At 48.2% G+C, this 22,270-nt stretch overlaps 10 protein-coding genes across 10 annotated transcripts; 5 read left to right on the top strand and 5 right to left on the bottom strand.

Moving 5' to 3' along the window:
- Positions 1-58: 58 nt before the first annotated feature.
- cyp5 (uncharacterized protein) lies at positions 59-764 on the bottom strand (the record flags this gene model as incomplete). The annotated part of the gene is made up of 2 exons (XM_016740255.1): positions 59-673; positions 753-764. 2 exons carry the CDS (start codon positions 762-764, stop codon positions 59-61), a joined length of 627 nt encoding a protein of 208 aa, XP_016597377.1.
- Positions 765-1,093: 329 nt separating this feature from the next.
- Positions 1,094-2,533, top strand: PEX2_029790 (uncharacterized protein; the record flags this gene model as incomplete). Its single annotated transcript, XM_016740254.1, has 2 exons — positions 1,094-1,278; positions 1,360-2,533. 2 exons carry the CDS (start codon positions 1,094-1,096, stop codon positions 2,531-2,533), a joined length of 1,359 nt encoding a protein of 452 aa, XP_016597376.1.
- Positions 2,534-2,780: 247 nt separating this feature from the next.
- On the bottom strand, positions 2,781-4,215 carry PEX2_029780 (queuosine 5'-phosphate N-glycosylase/hydrolase; the record flags this gene model as incomplete). Its single annotated transcript, XM_016740253.1, has 4 exons — positions 2,781-3,190; positions 3,253-3,484; positions 3,534-3,688; positions 3,747-4,215. The coding sequence occupies 4 exons, from the start codon at positions 4,213-4,215 to the stop codon at positions 2,781-2,783; spliced, it is 1,266 nt and encodes a 421-aa protein (XP_016597375.1).
- Positions 4,216-5,185: 970 nt separating this feature from the next.
- PEX2_029770 (E1 ubiquitin-activating protein ubaB) lies at positions 5,186-7,662 on the top strand (the record flags this gene model as incomplete). The annotated part of the gene is made up of 10 exons (XM_016740252.1): positions 5,186-5,245; positions 5,333-5,503; positions 5,643-5,879; positions 5,944-6,068; positions 6,119-6,183; positions 6,234-6,513; positions 6,567-6,745; positions 6,807-6,919; positions 6,979-7,316; positions 7,371-7,662. 10 exons carry the CDS (start codon positions 5,186-5,188, stop codon positions 7,660-7,662), a joined length of 1,860 nt encoding a protein of 619 aa, XP_016597374.1.
- Positions 7,663-8,412: 750 nt separating this feature from the next.
- PEX2_029760 (SDR family NAD(P)-dependent oxidoreductase) lies at positions 8,413-9,362 on the bottom strand (the record flags this gene model as incomplete). The annotated part of the gene is made up of 3 exons (XM_016740251.1): positions 8,413-8,570; positions 8,627-9,020; positions 9,072-9,362. 3 exons carry the CDS (start codon positions 9,360-9,362, stop codon positions 8,413-8,415), a joined length of 843 nt encoding a protein of 280 aa, XP_016597373.1.
- Positions 9,363-9,737: 375 nt separating this feature from the next.
- PEX2_029750 (elongin C) lies at positions 9,738-10,161 on the top strand (the record flags this gene model as incomplete). Its single annotated transcript, XM_016740250.1, has 3 exons — positions 9,738-9,855; positions 9,907-9,955; positions 10,023-10,161. The coding sequence occupies 3 exons, from the start codon at positions 9,738-9,740 to the stop codon at positions 10,159-10,161; spliced, it is 306 nt and encodes a 101-aa protein (XP_016597372.1).
- Positions 10,162-10,984: 823 nt separating this feature from the next.
- Positions 10,985-13,909, top strand: PEX2_029740 (putative ubiquitin-protein ligase (Asi3); the record flags this gene model as incomplete). The annotated part of the gene is made up of 2 exons (XM_016740249.1): positions 10,985-11,410; positions 11,459-13,909. 2 exons carry the CDS (start codon positions 10,985-10,987, stop codon positions 13,907-13,909), a joined length of 2,877 nt encoding a protein of 958 aa, XP_016597371.1.
- A 696-nt stretch (positions 13,910-14,605) lies between these two features.
- PEX2_029730 (NAD-dependent malic enzyme) lies at positions 14,606-16,730 on the bottom strand (the record flags this gene model as incomplete). The annotated part of the gene is made up of 8 exons (XM_016740248.1): positions 14,606-14,937; positions 14,999-15,363; positions 15,422-15,688; positions 15,741-15,874; positions 15,927-16,055; positions 16,121-16,324; positions 16,387-16,608; positions 16,662-16,730. The coding sequence occupies 8 exons, from the start codon at positions 16,728-16,730 to the stop codon at positions 14,606-14,608; spliced, it is 1,722 nt and encodes a 573-aa protein (XP_016597370.1).
- Positions 16,731-18,115: 1,385 nt separating this feature from the next.
- Positions 18,116-18,793, top strand: PEX2_029720 (uncharacterized protein; the record flags this gene model as incomplete). Its single annotated transcript, XM_016740247.1, has 1 exon — positions 18,116-18,793. The coding sequence occupies one exon, from the start codon at positions 18,116-18,118 to the stop codon at positions 18,791-18,793; it is 678 nt and encodes a 225-aa protein (XP_016597369.1).
- Positions 18,794-19,523: 730 nt separating this feature from the next.
- PEX2_029710 (CFEM domain-containing protein) lies at positions 19,524-20,297 on the bottom strand (the record flags this gene model as incomplete). The annotated part of the gene is made up of 3 exons (XM_016740246.1): positions 19,524-19,957; positions 20,019-20,157; positions 20,217-20,297. 3 exons carry the CDS (start codon positions 20,295-20,297, stop codon positions 19,524-19,526), a joined length of 654 nt encoding a protein of 217 aa, XP_016597368.1.
- Positions 20,298-22,270: the final 1,973 nt, after the last annotated feature.

The following is a 22,270-nucleotide window of genomic DNA, read 5'->3' as shown; positions in this document are numbered from 1 at the left end:
CGGAGCTCGATGGTGGGACATCATCCGGCTTTCGTGTGAGAATTCAAGCGTCGAAGGTTCACTTCGCAAATGGATTCGCGTGGATGGTAACGTTATTGATCTTGAATGATTCGAAATCATCCCCCTCTTTGGGCTGAGAAACTTTCCCCTTCTTGTCGACCTTAACATTCGCCTTCTCGAGATTGGCAAGAACATCACCGCCTTCATCCTGGGCAGTCAAATTCAACACCTTCCCAAACACAGTACTAGCGCCATCAAGATGCGGTGCCGGCACGAAAGTAATGAAGAATTGACTCCCGTTGATTGTTGTGCCCGTTGCGCCCTGGGAGCCAGGCGCTGTCCTGTCCTTCACCGGACGAGATGCCATAGACAAAATGCCCCGCGCATTATGTCGCAGCGAGGGGAGGTGGATTTCTTGGTTCATTGCCGCCGGGTGGTAGATCGATGTGCCGCCTTTCGGGATCTCGAAATCGAGCATTGGTTTCGTACTTGTTTGATGCGCGGCGGGGCCGAGAGAGATGTCTCCGCCCTGGACCATGAATCCAGCGATCAGGCGGTGAAATGGGGTGTTGTTGTATGCGCCGCATGCGCAGAGGGCGAGAAAGTTCTCTGCGGTTTGGGGTACTGCTTCGCAGAAAAGCTCGACCTTTAGGTCGCCTTGGGTGGTATGTAACTGATGCGGTAATTAGTACTATGCCATAGAATATAGAGCTGCAGATAGATTTCAAAGCTTTACTCATATGTTAACTTACTGTGACAGACATATTGAGGGGTTTTGAGAGGTACTAGTGAAGTGCAAGAGGACCAGATGCGGCATCGAGGTTCCCCGTGCCCCAAGCCGGGGCCCGATATCTTGCTTAGTCATGTTTTCTTATCGATGCGCCAGGCAATTGCAGATGTTTGGTTGTTAGTCCAATCCCTTCAGTTCAGACACATTTAGCTCAATTTGAAATTTAAATACGCTGAAAGGTTCCCAGGGGCTACCTTTTGCTTTTTGTTTTCTCGAAGATCCTTGCGCTTCCTGGACACGGCCATATCCTACTTGGCCCCTTCCTCAGGCAAAGCCGACTTGATCCATAACATTTTAAGAACAATGAACAATCGACCGGTGGAGCAGGCGTTGAGCACATTGGTGCCAACCCATGCCAATGACCTCCCACAAGAACTACTCAGCTATGCAATGTCACTAGTGGCACAGTCCCGGAGCTTCTCGAGCAGTCTGAAGCCAGAAGAGGAAATCGCGCGACCATATGCCTGCGCAGAAATCGCCTGCAGAAGGTGTGCCACAGGTCCTGAATGAGGCCTTTTTATGGCTGACTTGGGTTTAACATGCTAATTAATTGTCTCCGACTTCTATAGACTGACCCGAACTCTTAAACTTCCTCCACTGCTCGGACATCCGCCATGTCCTCCGCGCATATACAAAAAGCTTTATTCATACCTCGACCGATCTCTCACATCAAGCTCCACTGGTCTCAAACGCTCAGCAAGCGGGTCGGTTCCAGGAACACCCTCACGCGCCGGGTCGGCGCAGACCACACCAACGAAGGTCACAGCAGCTAGGAACACCCCTTCCAAGGCAGTAGCGCCAACACCACGAGGCCTACAGAATACACCTTCGAAGTCGACACCCTTGAAACGAAGTATGAGCACGGCAAACCGGCTCGAGAGCCCCTCTAAAACAGCAAGAAAGGCTACAGCCCCCCGAGTGAAGGATATTCATGGGTCAACCATAATTCCAGATGCGCCGGCTTGGGTAATGACGGCCATCAGGACTGTATGCAAGATTTTATCCACGCCTGCCCCGCGCACAAATACCTGGTCCAGGCCTCCAATCTCGAGGACCCTGCCTCCGCACATCTTTTCTGGCGTTTCGTCCGTCCTCTATCTCACGTCAAGCATGTCCAACGACGAACCGGGATGGGACCGGGAGAGCTTGGATTTCCTGGAGCCTATTGTGTCCATCAACGGCTCCGATAAGGATGATGATTTCAAAGAACTGGTCTACGCTATGGTTGTGGCTGTATACTTCCTTGTGCTCGCCCGTCGGCGTAACCCCGGGCCAGATGCAGAGGCGGATATTGAAGCGCAAAAGATGGACAAGAAGACTTTTATCGAAATGCGTCAGACGGCATTGAACAGTCTTGGACTGAAGGCTAATGACCGGAGGCATCGTGATGATGTTGACCAATGGATCACTCTTATCATGGAGCAAGGATGGGCCAACGGCCAGGAATGGTTCGAGAATATCCCCTATGCTGGACAGCTCTACGGTGAAGATGAGGAAGGCAGATCCTACCAAGACCTAGATGAAGAGGATGCCACACTCAGGGGGGTTAGGCCGCCTAAACGTTCGGCAGCTGGGAGTGGATCTCGTGCCTCTCAGTCAGATCATGCTCCGCGTGGCGGTCTTTTGCCCGGCCTGGGGACTATGATGCAGGATCGAGTTGACTGGCTGAGTGATGATCGTCAAGAGGATTATGTAAATTGGAAAGCGGACATCATGGCTCGCATCGAAGGTGCAGCTGCTTAATCGCCGTCATGCGATGAGGGATTATTCCAAAGGGGGACGCAGCTTACTAGTTTAATTGATACCCCAACATATGAATCAAAATGTAATTTCTATATTTATCCTCGATAACCAAAGAAGTCGGCTTTGCCATGTCTATGTTTTGATTGTATGCTTCTTTTGCTCTAGAGCAACCCAATGTCCCAAATCACCATTGTGGCAACCCAACTCCATGCGCCGTCAATGACGCCAAAACCAATAGCCACTCATCTTAATACCAAATGCTCCTCGTCCGGTGATGAGGAATGGACTCGTTTTGCTCTGCCTCCAGATTCTTCATGGTGTCGTACAAGAAAAAGTCGATGAGGATCGCATTGATGCCATATGTCTTTCGCGGTTTCTCTACAACCTTCAATTTCTCATCCAATTCTTCGGTTTCATAGTTCTCGTTGTCGTCCGGAATACCCTTGGAATGGGGTTTTTGGCGGTTCATTTTGACCTCCGGGTGTTGCTTTTCGATCTCTCGTTTGATCAATTCAACGCACCAGATACTCGTGCCACGAAGCTCGATCTCCCAGTTTGAGCCTGGTTCGATGGGCTTCAGGTCACGGATATGGTTTTCCAATTTGGGTGCGTAGCGAAGACAATTCAGCTGGTGCAGCATCTGCGGAATGCGGTAGTCTAGGATATATGTTTAGAATGGATTTGAGGGAGTGGTAAGCTGAGCCTTGCAAGGATCGTACCTGCAAACATGGTGATCTTGTCAATGTCATGGAATTCACCAAAGTCTTCGCCATTGAAACAGGCCCAGAGATCGGCGACTAGAATCTGAGCGCGTTTGTAAAGTCGCACTCTCTTTCCGTGGAAGACTGTCTCGTCGCGGAAGCAGGAAAAGCTTTCTGTCAATATATTGACTAGACCTGCGGCAGAGAGGTTGGCACTGTCAATGCAGTTGGCAAAGCTGCCGCCGAATTCCTATATCCGGTTAGGATAACTCATATAGCCAAGGTGGTAGGGATACTACCTCACAAAGGACCTCGCCTGCTTCACGTAGGCACTGCACTCGTTCTTTGAACATAGGAATCTCTCCATCTGTTGCGGATCGGAATACATGTCTGAGTAGCTCGTCTGTGCACCTCTCTTCATCCACCCAGAAGTCGGGGGTTGTGATTGGAATATCTGAAGTTGGAGTCAGCATTTGTCGTTCCAAAAAATATAGTCCAATAAGGGAACCGACCTTCTTCGAGAGCCCTTTGTAGTGCAGCAACCAGACTCCAATACCCAGTCCACAGCTTGCCACGATACTCAATACAGAAACGTTTTGGCTCTTCTTCCTCCTCAGACCAGAAACTAAAGTTCAACAAGTCCATTGTAAAAATGAAATCGACTGTGCTCTCGTCTTTGGTTTGTGGGTGTAGTTCGTGCTCCGACCAGGTGTGTGTGGAATACTCTTTCTTCTGCATCATACGCCATATAGTTTCCGCGGCCTCTTTGGTGTGAGCAAGGCTAACCGCAATATCAATGGCATTGTCAAAGACATACTGAGCCCCCTCAAGCACTCTGGTCTCTGGTGGGGCATCCTTAGGCTTTTCGCCCAGTCCGAAATGCTGGCGAAGAAGCTCTACCAACTCAGGGTCAGCTTCATCGTCGGAATTGGCCTCGACCTGATCATTTCTCTGGACCGGAATTGGGTCCAATGAGGGCATGATATTTGTTCTTGTTTTTGATCTTGATTGAGAACAAATGGAAAGATATGGAGTCAGGGGTATCTCCTTTGATATCGCCTGGAAGAACTCCTGCGGTGAGAAGCTAGACCCGGCAGATATTCCACCCCACCTGGATATTCAAATCTTTTGAGGCTGGAACAAGCAAATGTGCAGTATAAAAATACTTGAACACGACAAACCCTTCGAGTGATCTGTGTTTTTTTTTTCTCGCCACACCGAGATTTCGACCCGATGGTCTCTGGATAGAGTCACCGGTTATGTAAGCAGACACAATACACCCATAATGAATCTGGAAAGCTCTCAGGTATGTGCCGTGGTGGTATAGGCCAGTGATATTGACTTGTATCTAGGAGTATTAGATATATAAGCATAGGATATGTCTGTACGTTACAGTTTAGTTTATAGTAACACAGGCTCTGCGGGTCTAGACTATGTACCTGGTACCTGATCGGAAGAATATATGGATGGCGTTGTCATGACCATGAAACTGGCCCCCCTTTGATTTATCAAAATGAAGTTCGTTCGTCTTTTACAAGATGGCGATTGGGGCATATGGTATATTATTATATGCACCCTACTTCTATACATTACCGGAATGCAAAGATTCACTAGAGAAGATTACAAGATCAGAAAATAACGTCAATTACATTCTATATCATACATTTTATTCTTTTGATCACAAAAAGAAAGAAAAAAAACATAAAGCCAAATAAAAAAAAGGTGTAGACCAAAAGTAAGTGGAAACCCACGTGTGAGGCTCCTTAGCAAGTGCCGTCATCGTCAACGGTCACTGTTTCCGGCTCACTTCTTTCACTTGCTCCCTTCTTTGACCTTTTCCCCCTTCGCGATTTATCTCTAGAACACATCACTACATTACTACACCGCTGCACCACTCAACAACTACAACAATACACCTCTACCTGATCGCGATCATCATCTACTGCCCGCCATGCGGGATAGCTCCCTTAAGCGCTCTCTCGGGGTAGACCTCACCCGCTCCCTCAAAGAGGTAAGTACACCCTGCTGGCGTGCAATCCCAACATCCAAGTGATGTCGACTTGAAATTATAGCCTGACCGTTCTCAAATCTTGTATAGTCACGCGTTCTTCTTGTCGGCGCAGGCGGCATCGGCTGCGAGCTACTGAAAAACCTCGTCCTCACCGGCTTCGGCGAAATCCACATTATCGACCTTGACACAATTGATTTGAGCAATCTCAATCGTCAGTTCCTTTTTCGACATGAGCATATCAAGAAATCGAAGGCATTAGTACGTCAAACCGACCCACCCTGCGCACTTGCGCCGCTCCCTTGCGAATTCCCCCGTGCCAAGCGCCGCGCATTCGCATTGCGTGAACGGTTCAGCGATAGTAGATATGGAATACTGAGATATGGATACTTTCATTTAGGTTGCCAAGGAAGTTGCGCAAAAGTTCCGGTCTGACACAAAGCTCGAGGCCTACCATGCGAACATTATGGATGCCCAATTCAACATCTCGTGGTTTGAGTCCTTCAACGTCGTGTTTAATGCGCTGGATAACATCGCCGCAAGACGTCATGTGAATAAGATGTGCCTTGCAGCCAATGTACCCTTGATCGAAAGTGGAACTACTGGCTTCAATGGCCAGGTTCAAGTCATTCAGAAGGTATGCAATGAAGACGATGCCTGGCTCGGGAAATTGGGCGATTATTGACTGCGTATTTCACTAGTCACAAACCGAGTGCTATGATTGCACCCCAAAAGAATCTCCCAAGTCGTTCCCCGTGTGTACAATCCGCAGCAACCCCAGCCAGCCGATTCATTGTATCGTTTGGGCGAAGAGCTTCCTCTTGCCGTAAGATTCATCCCCCGATATTCCTGCGTTGGATGCTCACATTTGAGTAGGGAACTTTTTGGCGATACCGAAGACGAGGCGCCGGAGGTGGACAACACAGAAAATGCCGAGAACGGTTGGTCTAATGTAATCTATAACTCGGCGCTGGAACTGACATCCTGGTAGAAACCGAAATTGCAGACTTGCGCAAGGAAGCATTGGAGCTTAAAGAGTTACGACAATCTATTGGCACCGAGGAAGCCCACCAGAAGGTCTTTGATAAGGTCTTCAAAAGGGACATAATACGATTACAGGGCATGAAGGAAATGTGGAAGGAAAGGGAGCTACCAGAGCTCCTTGATTTTGCTCAACTCCAAGAAGAATCCGCTTCAATTGCCTCGACAATCTCTACGCATGACCAGAAAGTATGGACATTGGGGGAGAATTTCAGTGTTTTCAGGGATAGGTGGGAACTGTCTGTCGCCGGCAGCATACGTTCGATAAACTAACATGCTACAGCCTGAACCGGTTGGCCCATCGCTTAAAGCAGCTTCAAGAAAAGAACCTCCCAGACCAAGATTCCCCGATCTTGACATTCGATAAAGATGATGTGGATACTTTGGACTTCGTTACCGCAACATCCAATCTGCGAGCTGCTATCTTCCACCTTGAGCTCAAATCTAAATTCGATGTCAAGCGTGAGTTTATCAAATAAGGGTGCAAATTTCAAGGCGATCATTATTGACCAAGCTTTTACAGAGATGGCCGGCAACATCATTCCTGCCATTGCGACCACCAATGCCATGACGGCTGGACTATGTGTTCTTCAGTCATTGAAGGTGTTTCAGAACAACTTGATGCAGGCTAAAATGGTAAGAATTGAATAAATGTGCTCACTTCTACCAAAGCTAACAAGCCATCGCGTTGGAAGGTTTTCCTAGAGAGATCCGGTGCTCGAGTGATCAATTCAGACTCATTGAACCCCCCAAACCCCGAGTGCCCTGTCTGTTCCCCTGTGGTGGCTCGGGTCGAAATTGACCCCGAGCTAGCAACCCTTGAACACCTCATCCAAGGCGTTCTTCAGACGGAGCTAGGTTATGGCGAAGACGTTTCTATTGGGTTTGGCAGTGAATCGATCTACGACCCCGATTTCACCGACAATCTAAAGAAAAAGTTGTTTGACCTTGGCATTAAGAATGAGAGCTTCATCACGGTATACGATGAGAATGAGCCAGAACGAATCAATCTCGAGCTGGTGATCATTGATAGGTAAGCGCTAATTTTTCGAACAATACCGAGCAATACTGACTGATTGAGTTACAGAAATGAGCCATCCTCAAAGGACTCCAAACCTGCAACGCTGCAGAAGATGGTTGAGATACCTCTAAAGCCCGAGAAACCTACGCAGCCTTCTCCCGATCTAACAATCACCGACGATGCAACTGTGACTGGGAAGCGCAAGCGCGAGGGCTCAAGTGACGAGGTGGAGCGCAGCAGCCACGATGTTAAACGGCTCGCCAGTGCATCCGTTCCTGACTCGAAGGGTATTGAAGCTATTGTTCTTGACGATGATGCCAACGATGACGAGGGGGGTGCCATCATGATCGACGATTGAATGCTAAGAACCTACTTTCATGTCGCATCTCAAGGTATTACTAGCAGCCATCACAGCTGTTTATCTTGATATTATTCTCTTCATACTTTCGGTATTCCTCTTTTCTATTTGCTTACTACCTACCCCCTTCAAACCCTTCTGTATCATATGGCATAAAGGCGAACCTGATTTCTGTCAACCGGAGGGGTTCAAAATCCCAAGCTGACGGGCATGCTTTGGATATGAACATGATAATGCATTATGGGGCTTTTGTATCTTAACTGCTCGATGGCGTTTTCCAGGTTGATAGATTACTAGAATATGACCTGAGAATAACAACCCGGCCACCTGGGCGAATTATGAAACTCGGACTGATTCCTGCAGAAATTGGCGAACTATTAGTTGAAGGAATGTAGTAAGTAAGTAATTGGGGGTTGACGTGTGCGAGATATTCAACTACACGGTGTTTTCTTTTTGGAAACGGGTCGGCTCGCCTGAGAACCCTAAGCGAGATCCAAGTTCTTCGAGTGCTACTGTGTAAGGAGAATCGGTCACTTTAGTATCTGCGACGCGAAGTGCTACAGTTAGCACCGCATTTGTTAAGATCAATGCTGGAGTTGGTTTGATTGATATATTTGTTCCAGCTGTTTGAGCGTTGTGATATATAGGATATTGCATCACGGGAAAAGTTCATTTTATACATGTAGGGGCTTTTTACAAATACACACTCTCCATTGGTATTACACGTTTCACTTGAGCCGACCTCGGGAATTAAATGGCACTCAATCCACCATCGAGATTGAGTACACAATTGTTGGCATATTCATTCTGCGCTAAGAACACAGCCGCATCAGCAATCTCGCGTGGATCTCCAAATCGATGAAGAGGAATGAGATCCTTCAGCCTGCTCGTTTCCCCGGGCGTGAAATCTAGTATCGATATCGGTCAACGCAGAAACAAATATAGAATGCCCAAACCAACATACCTGCAACCATGGGTGTTTCAATATACCCCGGCACAATAGCATTTGACCGAATGACAATATCTTTCATCGAAGCCGAGGCCTCAACTGCCAATGACCGTGTCAGACCGAGAAGGCCAGCCTTGGAGGCAGCGTATGGAACTGCGCCAGTTCCGCCCTTGAGCGCGAGTAAAGAAGATACGTTAATAATGCATTTTGACGGGGGTTTGATTCCGGCAGCTGGATCACTTCGATTCCGTATCCGGCTCCTGATTGAGGCGCGCATTAAGGCGCGGGAAGTGAGAATTGCGCCCTCGAGATTAGTACGTAAGATCGTGGAGATATCTTCCAGCTCGGATCTTGGTAGAATATTTGATATCGAAATTCCTGCTGCGTTGACTAGGATGTCTACATTTGCCTAAAAAATGGTTAGGGGGAGAGTATTTGTTGAGATTGGAAAGGTAGCTACCATTTCCTTTTCGAGTTCTCGCATCCATGACCCGGCATCTGAGACGTCTCCCACAAGTAGACGGATCTTTCCTTGCGTGCTTTGCTGGTTGTCTTCTTCCGGGGCACGAGTTGCAATTCCATTGTTGCTTTCACCGAGATCTGGTAGTGTAACTGCCAGTGACTCAAGTTTTGCGGCTGCTTCCTCTAGGCGTGTTTGAGATCGGCCGACGAGGACTATGGTCGATGCGCCTTCTTGTAGAAATCGTTCGGCAATGGCGAAGCCGATGCCGGATGTCCCACCGGTGATCATGCATTTTCGGCCGGCAAGTCGGTTTCCAGACTGAAATGAAATGTGATTGTTCTCATTTGGCTGAGATGAGTATAATCGACTTGTATGTCCCAGAGGATGACTTGACACTAGGCTGTTGACGTAGCCTAGATTGCGTATATTGATCGGCCTTAAAGAGGTTTGATGAAATAAGATTGGCACTCGCAAGTGAATCTGAGGAACTTTCGAACAGCTCATATTGTTTTACTGTGTCTGAACTCCAAGCAAAACGCGATATCGGGAGGATCAGGTGCGTCACTGGGCAGCTTCAGCACGGACCAACACGCCAACCTCCGAAGGTTCTTTCGCTCCACAGTAGTCGACTTCCTACAATTACGCGAATACGCGTGCTTTATCATGGCCCCATCCACGGATTCTGAGTTTGTGACTATAGTCTCAAATGACGGATTTGAATTCATTATCCCTCGCAGCGCAGCTTATGTCTCAGAGACCTTACGCACCGGGCTTTCTTCGAGTACGTGGACTCGAGATCCATTGCTGCATGGGTTGTGCTAACCACCAACAGCCAATTTCCCCGAGGGTCTGAAAGGTGAATATATATTAGAGGAATTCTCGTATGTTCTGTGTTGATATTGCTCGTTACTTTTGGTGGATATCGCTAATGAAGTTATTCCTTTGCAGTGGTATCATTGTCGAAAAGATCTGCGAATACCTTTGCTACAATGAAAAGCACAAGGACCAGGTCAACGTGCCGGACATGGATATCCCACCCGAGTTGTGCCTGGAGCTCCTGATGGCGGCTGATTTCTTGAATACTTGATCTGCACGCGGTGCCTTGTGCTTTTGGTTTCTTGTCACCCTCCTGGCTGAGACCTTTGGCATTCATTCTTGTTTCGACTCGCATCGTTTTTGAAATGATTCACGGCGCAACGACAAAACACTCGACTTTTACGACAATACCAATGGGGAGTTCCAGACTAGCTCACATACATAGGCTTGGTCCTGGCATTATGTCATGGCATGTATTCTATGGGATAGAATACATCTAACGTTATGCAACTATTTTTCTTCTTTTTTGTATCAGTACCCTGGATTTCTGCAGAAGGCATCTTATCCCATCTGAGCATTTGCAAACGGTTAATACATCTATGGCCGAATTTGTCTAAAGATGATGGCAGATTGAAAAACGTCCAATGATAACGCGCTTGTCAATCTACCACTGGCAAAGGGTTTGGATCATAGGAGACAAACTGAATAAAAAACCATATCAATATTATAGACTCTATGGTTAGATGGCTAGAGTGTAAGTATCAACTTGAAGCTGGAGGCTAGAGCCCTGGGCTGGGAATTACAAGGCTGAGTCAGCAAATAACAAATACCGAGGGCTGGGGCCGGCTCCACCGTGAACTTCCAAGGAAGTGCCCGCCATTGTGAAGATCACTCTTTCATACATTTTGATTTGCGGGATGCAGTTCACAGGAGTATTGCTCACTGTGGTCTTTAGTTTAGTCAGAACAACCTTCGACTATTGAATATTCTATTCTAAAGCCAACGGTCAAATGCACTGCCTTCTGTGTTGATTGCATCTCCCCCGGATCACTGATAAGGGTCACCCGCAGAGGCGCATACAACACCGCCTCATCATGTCAGGCATCGTGGAACCCTCCACAATACCAACCTCTCCTAGCACGGCTTTATTACAACACTTGAATACAACATTGTCACCGGAAACTTCTTCTTTGTCCTCTTTACCACATCAACTCTTGACCTCTCCCCTTCGCGCCTTTCAACACGCCGAGACCTTTGCCTTCCGAACGGTTCCCCAAACCCTCGCTAGAATAACCGGAATTAAAGCCCTTGGCCAATCCATCTGGAGTGGGGCTGGTTCAGCAGCCGGAGCGAGCGGTACGGCCGCAGCACATGCCGCGGATATGACTGGAAATGAGTTGGCCGATGCAGCCGGCCAGGAGAGTGGCTACTACATTGCGGAGTTCTTGGGTGCCATGAAGAAGCTTGGTGGATTTTTTGGGTATCTGACAAGTCTTTGGTCATTTGCATGTCTAGTGGAGGTGAGACCACACTCTCGATTTATATACTTACCATGCTGATAGGTCTAGGCGCTCATCCTCAACCGAATTACTATCTATGCATCCACGCGGCGACACCTTCGACTAGGGTGGGAAAGGCGTGCGGCTCTCCGATTGATCCCTATCGTTCTCTTCGCTTCTCAAATCCTCAGCCTGCTCCGTGGGATCCGATGTCAGACATCGCCGTCTTTTTCAACAATGCGCTACGGATACCCCGGAAAGCAACTCGTGTTCGACTATTCTAGTGACGGAGGTGTTCTTCACTCGATTAGCTCGGCCCTTTTAGGATGGGAGTCCGAGGAACGGTCGTGCAGTGCTGTGAAGATGGCGCGCGGAACCACTCCTGGTGTCCCATATGGATCATTCTCCCTACTTTGGCCCACATTCATGCTTCTTTGCTTGAGTCACTTTATTGAAACACTCTCGTGTGCATTGCAAGGCAGGCCTGTGATGACCGAGACGGGGATGTCCATCTTCGAACACTCTATCGCCTTCGCAGAAGCCGAGTCGATGATCAGTAAATCCATCGGACTAGGTCTGTTCGGTCTTCCTAAACAAAGCCCCCTCAGTGCGCTTTCAGGTGCGTCTGACGACAGCTCATCTTCGGTGTTTGCACTCCTTACAAGATCGCAAGTCTTGGAACGCATGAATGTCACACCCGAACTTCTTCTTATCGTATTGATCTCTTGCTGCAATAGTGCAACTTCCCACATACTAGAAGTCTTCGGGAAGCAGAACAGGTATCGCCTTTTCAGCACCGCCTTCTGGGGTGCTTGCTTCATGGTAGCCATGTCGTGGGGGTTAGATGGCGGTCCGCCCGTCAGCCTCGAAACTGGCGTTCTCAGGTTCCCGACTGTTTGCATTGTGGGATTTATCCCTCATATCTTTTTATTGGGCGGCATTGTGATTTGTCTCTCAATATACACTTTAGCACTTACCATCACCGCTGTTTCGCTGCCTTCGGACGATCAGCCTGTCTCACTCTATGACCGTTTCTTGATGGCACATGAGAATATGCAAGGCTCGAACCAGATAAGAAGCATTCGTATAAACAGACACGAAGACTTTTATACAACATTGCTTCGAATTGGCTATGTTGCGCTAACCGCGGCAAGTGAGGCTGTGTTCTTGAATGAGGGCCAATCAGTCGTTGCACGGCGGATGACGTGGCTGGAAGAGGATCGCCTTTCTGAGATTGAAGCTTCGAGGCGGAAGTCTACATCCTATGGGAATTGGCAAACTGAAACCAGCAGTCGGCCTATCGAAGCTATGGGTTTCTCAAGTTTCGACATGCCGGAACAATCGGTTTGGGAGAGTGGTTACAACCGCGAAAAGAAGGTCGAGAAACCCAAGAACGGTGCTCGAGCCGTGCAATCTCGAGCCGAGCTTGGTGGAGTTGGAGCAGTGCGAGTATCTATTAGATTGTGGCATGTCCTGTCGTTTTTCCGCGCAATTTCTCTCATAATGCTCCGTTGGGCTGCATATGGGCTTAATAATGTGCTTGATCGGCTGAGAATAAGCGCCCGGCCAATGTGGCTTAAACGAATTGTGGGCCATCGTGGAAAGAAGTCCAACATCGACAAGACGAACCCATCACAGCCATTAGATTTCTGGATCCTCTCTGAAAATGGGGAGCTTGAGCTCCCCGATGACCATGACTTTGACGTCGAGATCGAGATGAGGAAGCGAGAGCGCGCGAATCGGCCAGACTGGATGGGCTCGGATGAAAGCCGTTTAGACGACAGATTGTACAGCTGGTGGAAAATTGGCGGTGCATGGGGAAACCAAGATCAGACATCTGACTATTCCCCACCCTCTGATGACTTCGACACCACAAGCGTCGTGTCCATGTCTACCAATGCTTCAGAGTCAGAATGGGAGGATTCCCGATCAGAAGATGGTCGTCGAACTCCTACTCAGCTCGAACCGTATGCAGATAGAGCAAGCCCGCCACTCCAAGATCCCCTGATCGACATGAGCACACTCGCCCGTCTTCTTGACCCGCGCGATCGTGAAAGTAGAGAGGAGGCCAGGATTTTAGCTGCTCATCTCAAAACAAACCAGGACGATTCACAGATAATGACACGCAGTCGCTACCAGAAACAGGTTGAAAAGGAGAGATCCCGGATCATCTTCTCATCCCGCCTCCAGCAGCTCAACGCCATGCAATCAGGATCCGAAGGGCGGAAACCTACCCCCGAAGAGGAAGCCGAGCTTCTCGAGAAGCTCATTCTTTCGCGTCGCTCGGAAACATCGGGGAGTGCAGATGCTCATACGTGGGAATCCGGCGCAACAGGCCTTGGCCCCAATGGTCCGCCCTGTGTAGTTTGCCAGACAAGCCCACGGGCTATCATTACCTGGCCCTGTCGATGTCTATGCATTTGTGAGGACTGTCGCGTTAGTCTTGCCATGAACAACTTCGGCAGCTGCGTGACTTGTCGCCAGGAAGTCGTAGGATTCATGCGTCTCTGGGTTCCCTAAGTCTACCTATTTCAATAGCTCGGTTTTTTTTTAGCTCGGTTTTTTAGCATGTTTCTTTTTTGTCTTTGGCTCATATAGGTTCCATATTATTGAACAATTTGTAACATATCACATTTGCATCATGACTTTTGCTTCGTATAGCAATTTTTCAGACCGTTACTTTTCTATTTTCTCGTTGTATACATTTACGAGAGCAATTCTGGGCTCGGTTGTATGACATATTCAAGATCGATCATTCCATACGTTCATTCCCTGCGCCTGCTTCGAAATGATCCTAAATACACGTCCTTAAAATATGCATATCTTGAGGTTTACGCATGTGTGAATCGGCTAGTCTATTCAACATAGTAGAGATTATTGCAAAAAATCACTAGGTAAACAAATAGACGAAGACCCGGATGTTGGAGATACCAAGTTCGGGTAAAATATAGACATCGCTACATAATGAAGAGAAGAGACAGCATACGATTCCTATGGTATGACGAGAACACATCGAGGAACTATCTAGGTTCTGATGGGGCCTCAGGCCAAGAAACACAACATGATATGGGACTAGTTGTGAATAACACTTCTCTTGCTAGTTGAGCAGGGAGCCATGCATGGGAAATGGAAGATGAAACATTGCCATAAAAAGGAAAAAGGGCAAAGTATCTCACCTCCCAAACCACCACATTACATGCCAATAAAACCCTGGTACTAATTCTTATAGACTATAGGTCGGTACTCAGCCTCCCACATCTGGACCCGAATCCACTCCCGCAACTCCGAGTCGGTGGTAGGAATACCCTCCGCCTGTGCTAGTCCCTCCTCTACAGCACACAATATCACAGCTGCAGCAATATCCACACTGATTTCACGCACGTCTTCTACATCGGGTAGCAACGGCTTATCGGAGTCTTTCAGTGCTGGTGACCGTGCCTTCAGTGCCTCCACCGCAGCTACTAGCATTTTCTTGGATACAAGACGGCACTGCGACAGAACTGCCCCAAGACCAATGCCTGGGAAACATGTCGAGTTGTTGCATTCCGCTGGAAGACCATGATTAATTTACTGAGCATTCAATGTCTGAGGCGAGATTGGAATACATACCGATGTCATATTTCGTGCCGTTGTGAGTAACTGGCGGGAATGGACTACCCGTGGCAACTAGAGCGCGCCCATCGGTCCATTCGTAGAGATCGACCGGTTTCGCCTCATGGAGTCGTGTAGGATTGCTGAGGGGGAAGATGATTGGTCGTTCCACCTTCCTGGCCATCGCACGAACGATATCTTCAGTGAATGCTCCAGGCTTGGTCGATGTCCCGATAAGCACATGGGGATGGACTCTTTTGATGACCGACAAAAGATCCCGATCATCTTCCGGCCACCCGTCATCATCTCGTGCGAAAGATTTCTGGCCATCGGTCAGCTTATCACCGAGGGACTTTACAAGAAGACCGGGTTTGTCGATGCACCTAGACGAGAAGAACAGTGTTAGTAGGGGTAGTATCTCCCTGTCTCGCGTTTACATACCATATTTGTTTAGATGCTTCATCCTTCGACTTGCGTGTCTCGGTGGCAATGGTATCTGAGATCTGGTCGGCAATGCCAGTACCAGCTGTTCCCGAGCCGAAGATCACTACTCGCACATCTTCCAGTTTGACTTGGCTGACTTGAAGGGCAGCCAACATGGCAGCGAGTGTGACACACCCTGTGCCCTGGATATCGTCATTGAAACAGGGTATCTGCGACTGATACCTATCGAGGATTCTCCGTGCATTATTAAGGCCAAAGTCCTCACTGATATTGTTAGCTGCGTTTCGAATAATAGAGGAAGGACAATTTTTCATACAAGTGGATGTAAGCCTTGGGAAATTGTTTGCGGGCAGCCTTGACAAATCTATCCACAAATTCGTCGTACTTCTCCCCTCTGACCCGATGCTGTCGGAGACCTAGATAAAGAGAGTCATTGAGCAACTCTTCGTTCTATGCTTGTTGTCAGTAAAGGTACATTTAACCAGAGAGTAGGTAGACCTACATCTGTCCCACAATCCAGTACAACAGGAAGCTGCCGCGAAGGATGGATTCCAGCACAAAGTGTGGTAATAACCAGTTTGGCAACCGAGATGAGAATAGCGCCGACGCCCTGGTCTCCAATGCCCAATATCTGCAAACGGATTAATTGTAAGCAAGGTCACACACTACTCCTCTCTTAAGCAGATATATAGTTACCTCTTCTCCATCACTGACAACTATATAATCAACATCCTCTCCAGTCCCAAACCCAGCGAGGTACTCGTCAAAGTGATCCTGGTCATTGATATTCAAGAAACACCCTTCTGGCTTCCTGAACAACCGCGAGTAATTCTGAATTGCATCTCCTTCAGTAGGTGTGTATATCACGCTGAACATCTCCTTCAGGTGGGTTTGCAGGAGCTATTCAAAAGTTAGCAATAATGAATATGCTGATGTTGCCTTCGCCGGGAGGATGTCAGAACCTTGTAGTACAGCACTTCGTTCTGTGACTTCATGCTAGCCAGGAAGGTGTTCTTGGCAAGGTCATCAGCTCTGGTTTTGTACTGCTCATAAGCGCGCTGAACTTGCTCGTCCAATGTCTGGATGTTTGGCGGGAGGAGACTGTGGAGCTTGAATGTTGATCGTTCATTGTCTGGAAAGGCTGAACCTTTGTTGAGTTGGGATGATTGGAGGAGAGCAGTTCCCTAGTTCTTCAATGAGAATCGGAGTTCATAAAATATCATGCGGACTGATGTACCTTGTATGGGCAGATCAAGGGCCCCGCGGCGCGGGGTAGATCGCGAAACTTGGACTTGGCGTCTGACATTTTTAAGTGAATATCGAAGTATGCAATGCTGGAATAGGCGATCCGTGGAAAAAGTAGAAAGAGTGTGAAACGAGAAAGGAATGTCCAACGTAGAAATACGTAGTGGTGCTTACCTCGGTGGGTCCCTAGATTTCATCATCCTTTTCGCCACCTAAGTGAGCAGAAGATGTGTAGCCGTACACCTTTGTGAATCAGTATATACGGATTAAAAACCGGCGTGAAACAAGAAAAGAAGAGACAGATAAGTGCTTACTTCAGGAGTAAGAATCCAGACACCATGGACGGTTGGAGGAACAACCCGAATGAGCATGATCATAATGACGACAACGCGGAAATTATGCTCGGCCAGGTCCAATGTTTGTGAAGCTAGAGTGTTCTCATCTCTTCTGGCAGTGACTTAGTCTGCAGGGGCTGGGCATCAATCAGTTGGTTTCGGGTTGGCTGACTCGGTGCAGGTCGACATTCTTCGGGGTCCTACTACTGGAGACCCTGTACAGAATGAAGAGCTCCAGGACATGGAGACAATCGATTCTGCAATATTTAAGGATTTTGATATAGTGATGTTTGCCCTAGTGCATGTACGCCTGTTGGAAGGTGAAATCCTAGCTGGATGCGTTGCACGCTCCACGGTATAGAATCCGGCGACTTTTATACTATATAAATGACGGATTCTCCGTAAATGGGTAGCAATTTCTCATGAGGTTTGAAGTACGAAGATTTCAATTTGAAAAAAGAATTGTAAGATAGTACTTCGTACTTAGTATAAAGTTCTGGAATGTAGTCAAAGTTCGACCACAGTCAATCACCGTACCATGACGCTATCCATGGATTGAAGCCGCATAACCGGTTCATGCACTTAGTGGGGCTGACCCACTCCAGCTCCATGCCAAAACTTGCTGGAGGTACGGTAGAATATATCTCCGTACTTAGTTTGAATAACCCGACTTCCTACAACATAGGAGATCGGGCTATGAATATTTTGGACCTTGATGATAAGCCCCACGGTCCTCTCGAAATTGACAGAGGTTCAAGAATCAGCTAATTGCTATGGCCCCTTATGGTAATTCACTAACCTTTCCTGTCTGCGCTAATGATATAGCGGATTACTAGCACAACTTCTGGTTAGCCACAGCGCTCCAACATCCAATGAATGATCAGGGCAAAGTGACTCAGTACGATTGGGGGCCATTGTAAGATTATGTTTTCCGAGATATGCTACCTCGCAGTCTCGGCTTCCGCTACCAATTGAGCAAAGCGCCATAGGCTAACCAAATAGGTTAGTTCCTTTCATTAAAAGGGACATTTTCGTCAATTGCATTTTGTAACTTCATCTCTCTGCACCTTCCCCTGGGTTTCCCACTTCATCGTGTCTGAGACCTTTCAACATGCGTACCTCAATTTTCCTCGCTACGGCCCTTGCTACTCTCGGTACCCAAGCCGATGACACCAGCAGCGCCATCATTGGCTACTTCTCTCCTTCTTGGGATGCAGGCTTTCTCCAGTACGGGGGTTGGACAAGCACTGCCGCCAGCCTTGTTACCTATAACACCAAAGCCGCCACATACCATGTCGGCTGTGTGAAAGACGCTCCTAAGACAGATTGCGACTATCCCGCTTCGTGGACGATCATCCAAGGCCCTGAGACAGTCAGCGTCACCGGAGAATATATAGCAACCACCTCGGGCAAGTCAACCAGCTATGATCTCACTCTCACCCAATCCTACGAGTGCTCTCTGAAAGCTTCAACGGAGTCTGCCAGCTGTACCATGAGTTTGGGTGTGAACGGATCCTTTAATGGAGGGAAATATGCGTCTTCCACCTCCAGCAAGGCGACCTACACCACAGCGCCGATGTCTGAGTCATACTACCAGTTGACGGTAACCGCCGGATTGGATTCGGTTATCCTGACCGGGCCAACCCAGACAACTACGAGAACTTCTTCGACCACATCTTCGACCACATCTGTCGAGACAACTCAGTCAACCGGCGGTGCTGCTGGACCTGTCGGTGCTTTAATAACAGCTGCTCCCATGGTTGCTGCTGCAATGGCTGCCCTGCTGTGATGATTTCGGAGAATTCTTTCAGTGGTATATAATGGATTACTCGTTATGATTCCTATTGACTCAAATATAGCCGTAAGAGTATTATCACTGCGATTTCGAACACTTGAGATAGCGCCAAAAGTAGCCATTAGGAAATAATTACAGAACGAAGTTAAAGCGAAGTCGACTATCTCTCACCACTTTCGAAAGTAACACGCTCGGCTGCACTCTCATCCTTGTCATTAGCAAGCCGAACGCCACCTGCGCTTGAGTGCCCAATCTCTTATCAAAAAGTGAAACAATATTATCAATTTAGGTTATTTCGTCTATGGACAGGTACGGCCCATTATTTAGCTCATAGAGACCTCGGGAGTCTTTTGCAAAGTGAGAAGCTTATCAATTGGCGCCGTAATACATTTTTCTAGAATACATACATATAATTTGTAGTGATAGCACCAAGCTCCATTTTGTAAATTATCCATTGAGATACGTCGTTTGATATAAAGCCTAAAAGTTGTAACCATTACAAGGCGCAAGCAGACAGAGATAAAATCATAAAACATCTGTTTTACCAAAGAGGTAAAACCAAGACGTGCATTGTATTAAGCAAGTCAACTATACAGGGAGGTGACCCCATTCACGCGTCTTCGCACAACCAACCTAGCCAGCTAAAAAGAGGAAGCTAATCCCATCTGCCAACAAAAGCCAGTCGCCAACACCGAAAAAAGCCTTAGATTAGGTATAGATATATTTACAGGATGTAAGCGGCAGCAGCGGCGAGGGCAGCAACACCAGCCATGTTGCCCTTCACATTCGCAGCACCGTTGAAGGCGGGCGAAGAGGTAGAGGCAGTGGCTGAGCCGGTAGTGGTCGTCAGCGGGGTGGAGGTGGCAGTACCGGAGGAGCTGACGTGGGTGGAAGCAGCGGTAGTAGTACCTGCGGCACCGGTGGTGGAGCTGCCGGTCTCAACAGCGGAGGAGGAGGAGGACTCAACGGCGCTGGAGCTCTCGCTGGTGGAGGCGGTGGGGGTAGCGGAGGCGGTGGTCTCGGCGGTGGTCTCAGCGGGGGCGGAGCTCGAGGTGCTGGAGGCCTTGGAGGCGCTGGAGGAAGCGCTGGTCTCGATGGGGGGAATCGAGATGGGGTGGCCGGCGGAAGAGCACTGGCCGACGACGGCGTTGGAGACGGCTGAATGAGTGTGTTAGTGGAATGTTGGAATTGGGGGGAAGTAGGTGGGGTATTAGCATACAGATTTGGTCCTTGACCTCGCAGGCCTTCTGAACACAAGGAGTGATGCTGCTCACGAGCTCGGGCTTCTGGCAGTGGCAGTTGAAGTCGAGCAGCTCGGAGCAACCATCACTCTGCAGGGCAGAGAGGAAGCAGCTCAGCTAGAGGTAAGTGTTAGTGAATATGTTATTTTGATGTGGGCATTGGCTGTCTTTCGTACCGAGCAGGCGGGCACATCGGGCAGCTGGGCGCTGGCGAGGCCGGCGGCAACGAAGGCAATCAGAGTGGTGGAGAACTTCATTTTGATGAGATAGCTGGACTAGATAATAGAAAATTTGATCGGCGTGCCGGAAAAGACAGTCAAATATGTAATAGCGAGTGCAGATGAGTTGAAAAAAGGGTCTGGACTTGGATGGGTGATACCCTTTTTATAAGCTTTGCCAGTCCTGTATACTCCACCTCCCCCATGGAGAAACCCCTGTGGCAGGGTTGCACCAACAAGGCGCGTGGGACCATCACATGTCTCCGGATGCTTAATGGGAGGCAATCCACCGAAAAATAGGTCAAGGCCGCGGTTGATTCAGACCCGCAATTACTACAGATTGGGAACCCCGGACGCTCATTGCATAGCCAAGGCTGAAGGCGGACGCCGGATCCTGGGTTCCCGCAGCCGATTGAGTATTGGAGCGAGGATGGAGGGCCCTATTGTCTCGTACGGAGTACGTACGCCCGCATCGCCAAGTTGAGACTAGACCAGGACGAACGAGGAAGCCACCGGAACAGCTGGACCAGTGGCTTTGGTATTACACTTCCCAGTTGAAGCTAGGTATACGAACACGGTCATTGGCTTTAATTTCCACTGTGTCGAGCTAGACTCTTCGACCTTGATGGGCGAAGATACGGTACAGATTGTAGTACTTCGTACATGGTAGGTTGTGCAGCGTTCCCACTACAAAGAACCTTGGGTTACTAGAAAGCAGAACTAAAGCGTATGGAAGTTACGTGTGCTCAAAACCACGAATGCATGATAGAATGATTGGCAATCGAAGAAAGAAGGGTGGCGAACCCCATAACATCCTGGTGAACAAGAAAATCCGGGGAAGATAGTTGGACCCCGGCAGGCCCCAGGCCCGAAGAGCGTAGTATCAGACTATACCACTTTTAGGACTTGGTCCGACGCAATCCATGGATGTGCATTTAATATAAAATAATATAAATATTATTATTATTATATTATATATTATAGTACATATAATATCACAGTCATTGGGGTAACACACCACATAGTTCCTCAAATAATACATTCTCAAAAGGGTCCAAACTCAGGGCATGATCAACAACCTTGTGAGCTACGGAAATTGTCCAATGTCAGGCTCATTGATGTACAACGTTGTACGTACAACATAGTAGCTATTTGGGCCAGATAAAGGTCTCAAAGACATCCCGGCCCCCTCCAGAGTTTCAGTGGGCTTGATGATCATTTGATATCTCCAGGGATAGCCACAAACTGGGTTACCGAAATGTTGTCATCCCCCGAGAGATCGTAAAATATTGTACCTGCATAGAAGATCGCCTTCAGTGGCAACAGAGTTAAGATGTGTTACTTCTGTATGAACCATTCGGTGTTCTTTTCCACCAAGAAAAAAAGGATATTGGCACCGACGTAGGGCAGGAATGGCCTCCAAAAAGGTCCCCCATAGCTCACCAAAGTGAGACATTTAGCGGGGGTGGGCCCAGTCAAGACGCAGGCTACACCGGATGCTCTGTCTTTGACCCACGCTAGTACTTATTGCAGCGTGGGGTTGGAGTCAATGACCAGAAATATCAGGAAATTAGGAACCAAAAAGCACAAAAAGCACAAAAAGCACCGATCACATGGGAAACAAGTTCTGATTAGCGTCGCCACCGCGGACTTGAGCGAACGAGACCCTGTGCCCGGTGAGATCTTGTCCAGCCACTTGACGCCCACTACTCCGTAGAAGAGAAAGAAAAAAGGCGCACTGGCCGGGTGAAATGTCCAAATTAGGCTTAGACTTTCATTCCAATGGCAAAATGACTGTTGAGGCGTCGAGGCAAAAAACCCTTGTAGCGGAAAAGATAATAGTAATCATACATAGTTATATATATCTCTCATGTTGCATCTGTTGTGCATGTAAGGAGTCATGTACACTCTTAGTAATGAGATAACAGAGATGCAGTCAAGTTGGAGAAAAAAGCAACTATGGCAAATATCGCGGGGTCCCCGGATAGGCCCATTGTGTGAATCCGGGGATA

The sequence above is a fragment of the Penicillium expansum genome (assembly GCF_000769745.1).
Source record: "Penicillium expansum strain MD-8 chromosome Unknown contig83, whole genome shotgun sequence".
Lineage (NCBI taxonomy): Eukaryota > Fungi > Ascomycota > Eurotiomycetes > Eurotiales > Aspergillaceae > Penicillium > Penicillium expansum.
This window is presented reverse-complemented; position numbering and strand designations above follow the sequence as displayed.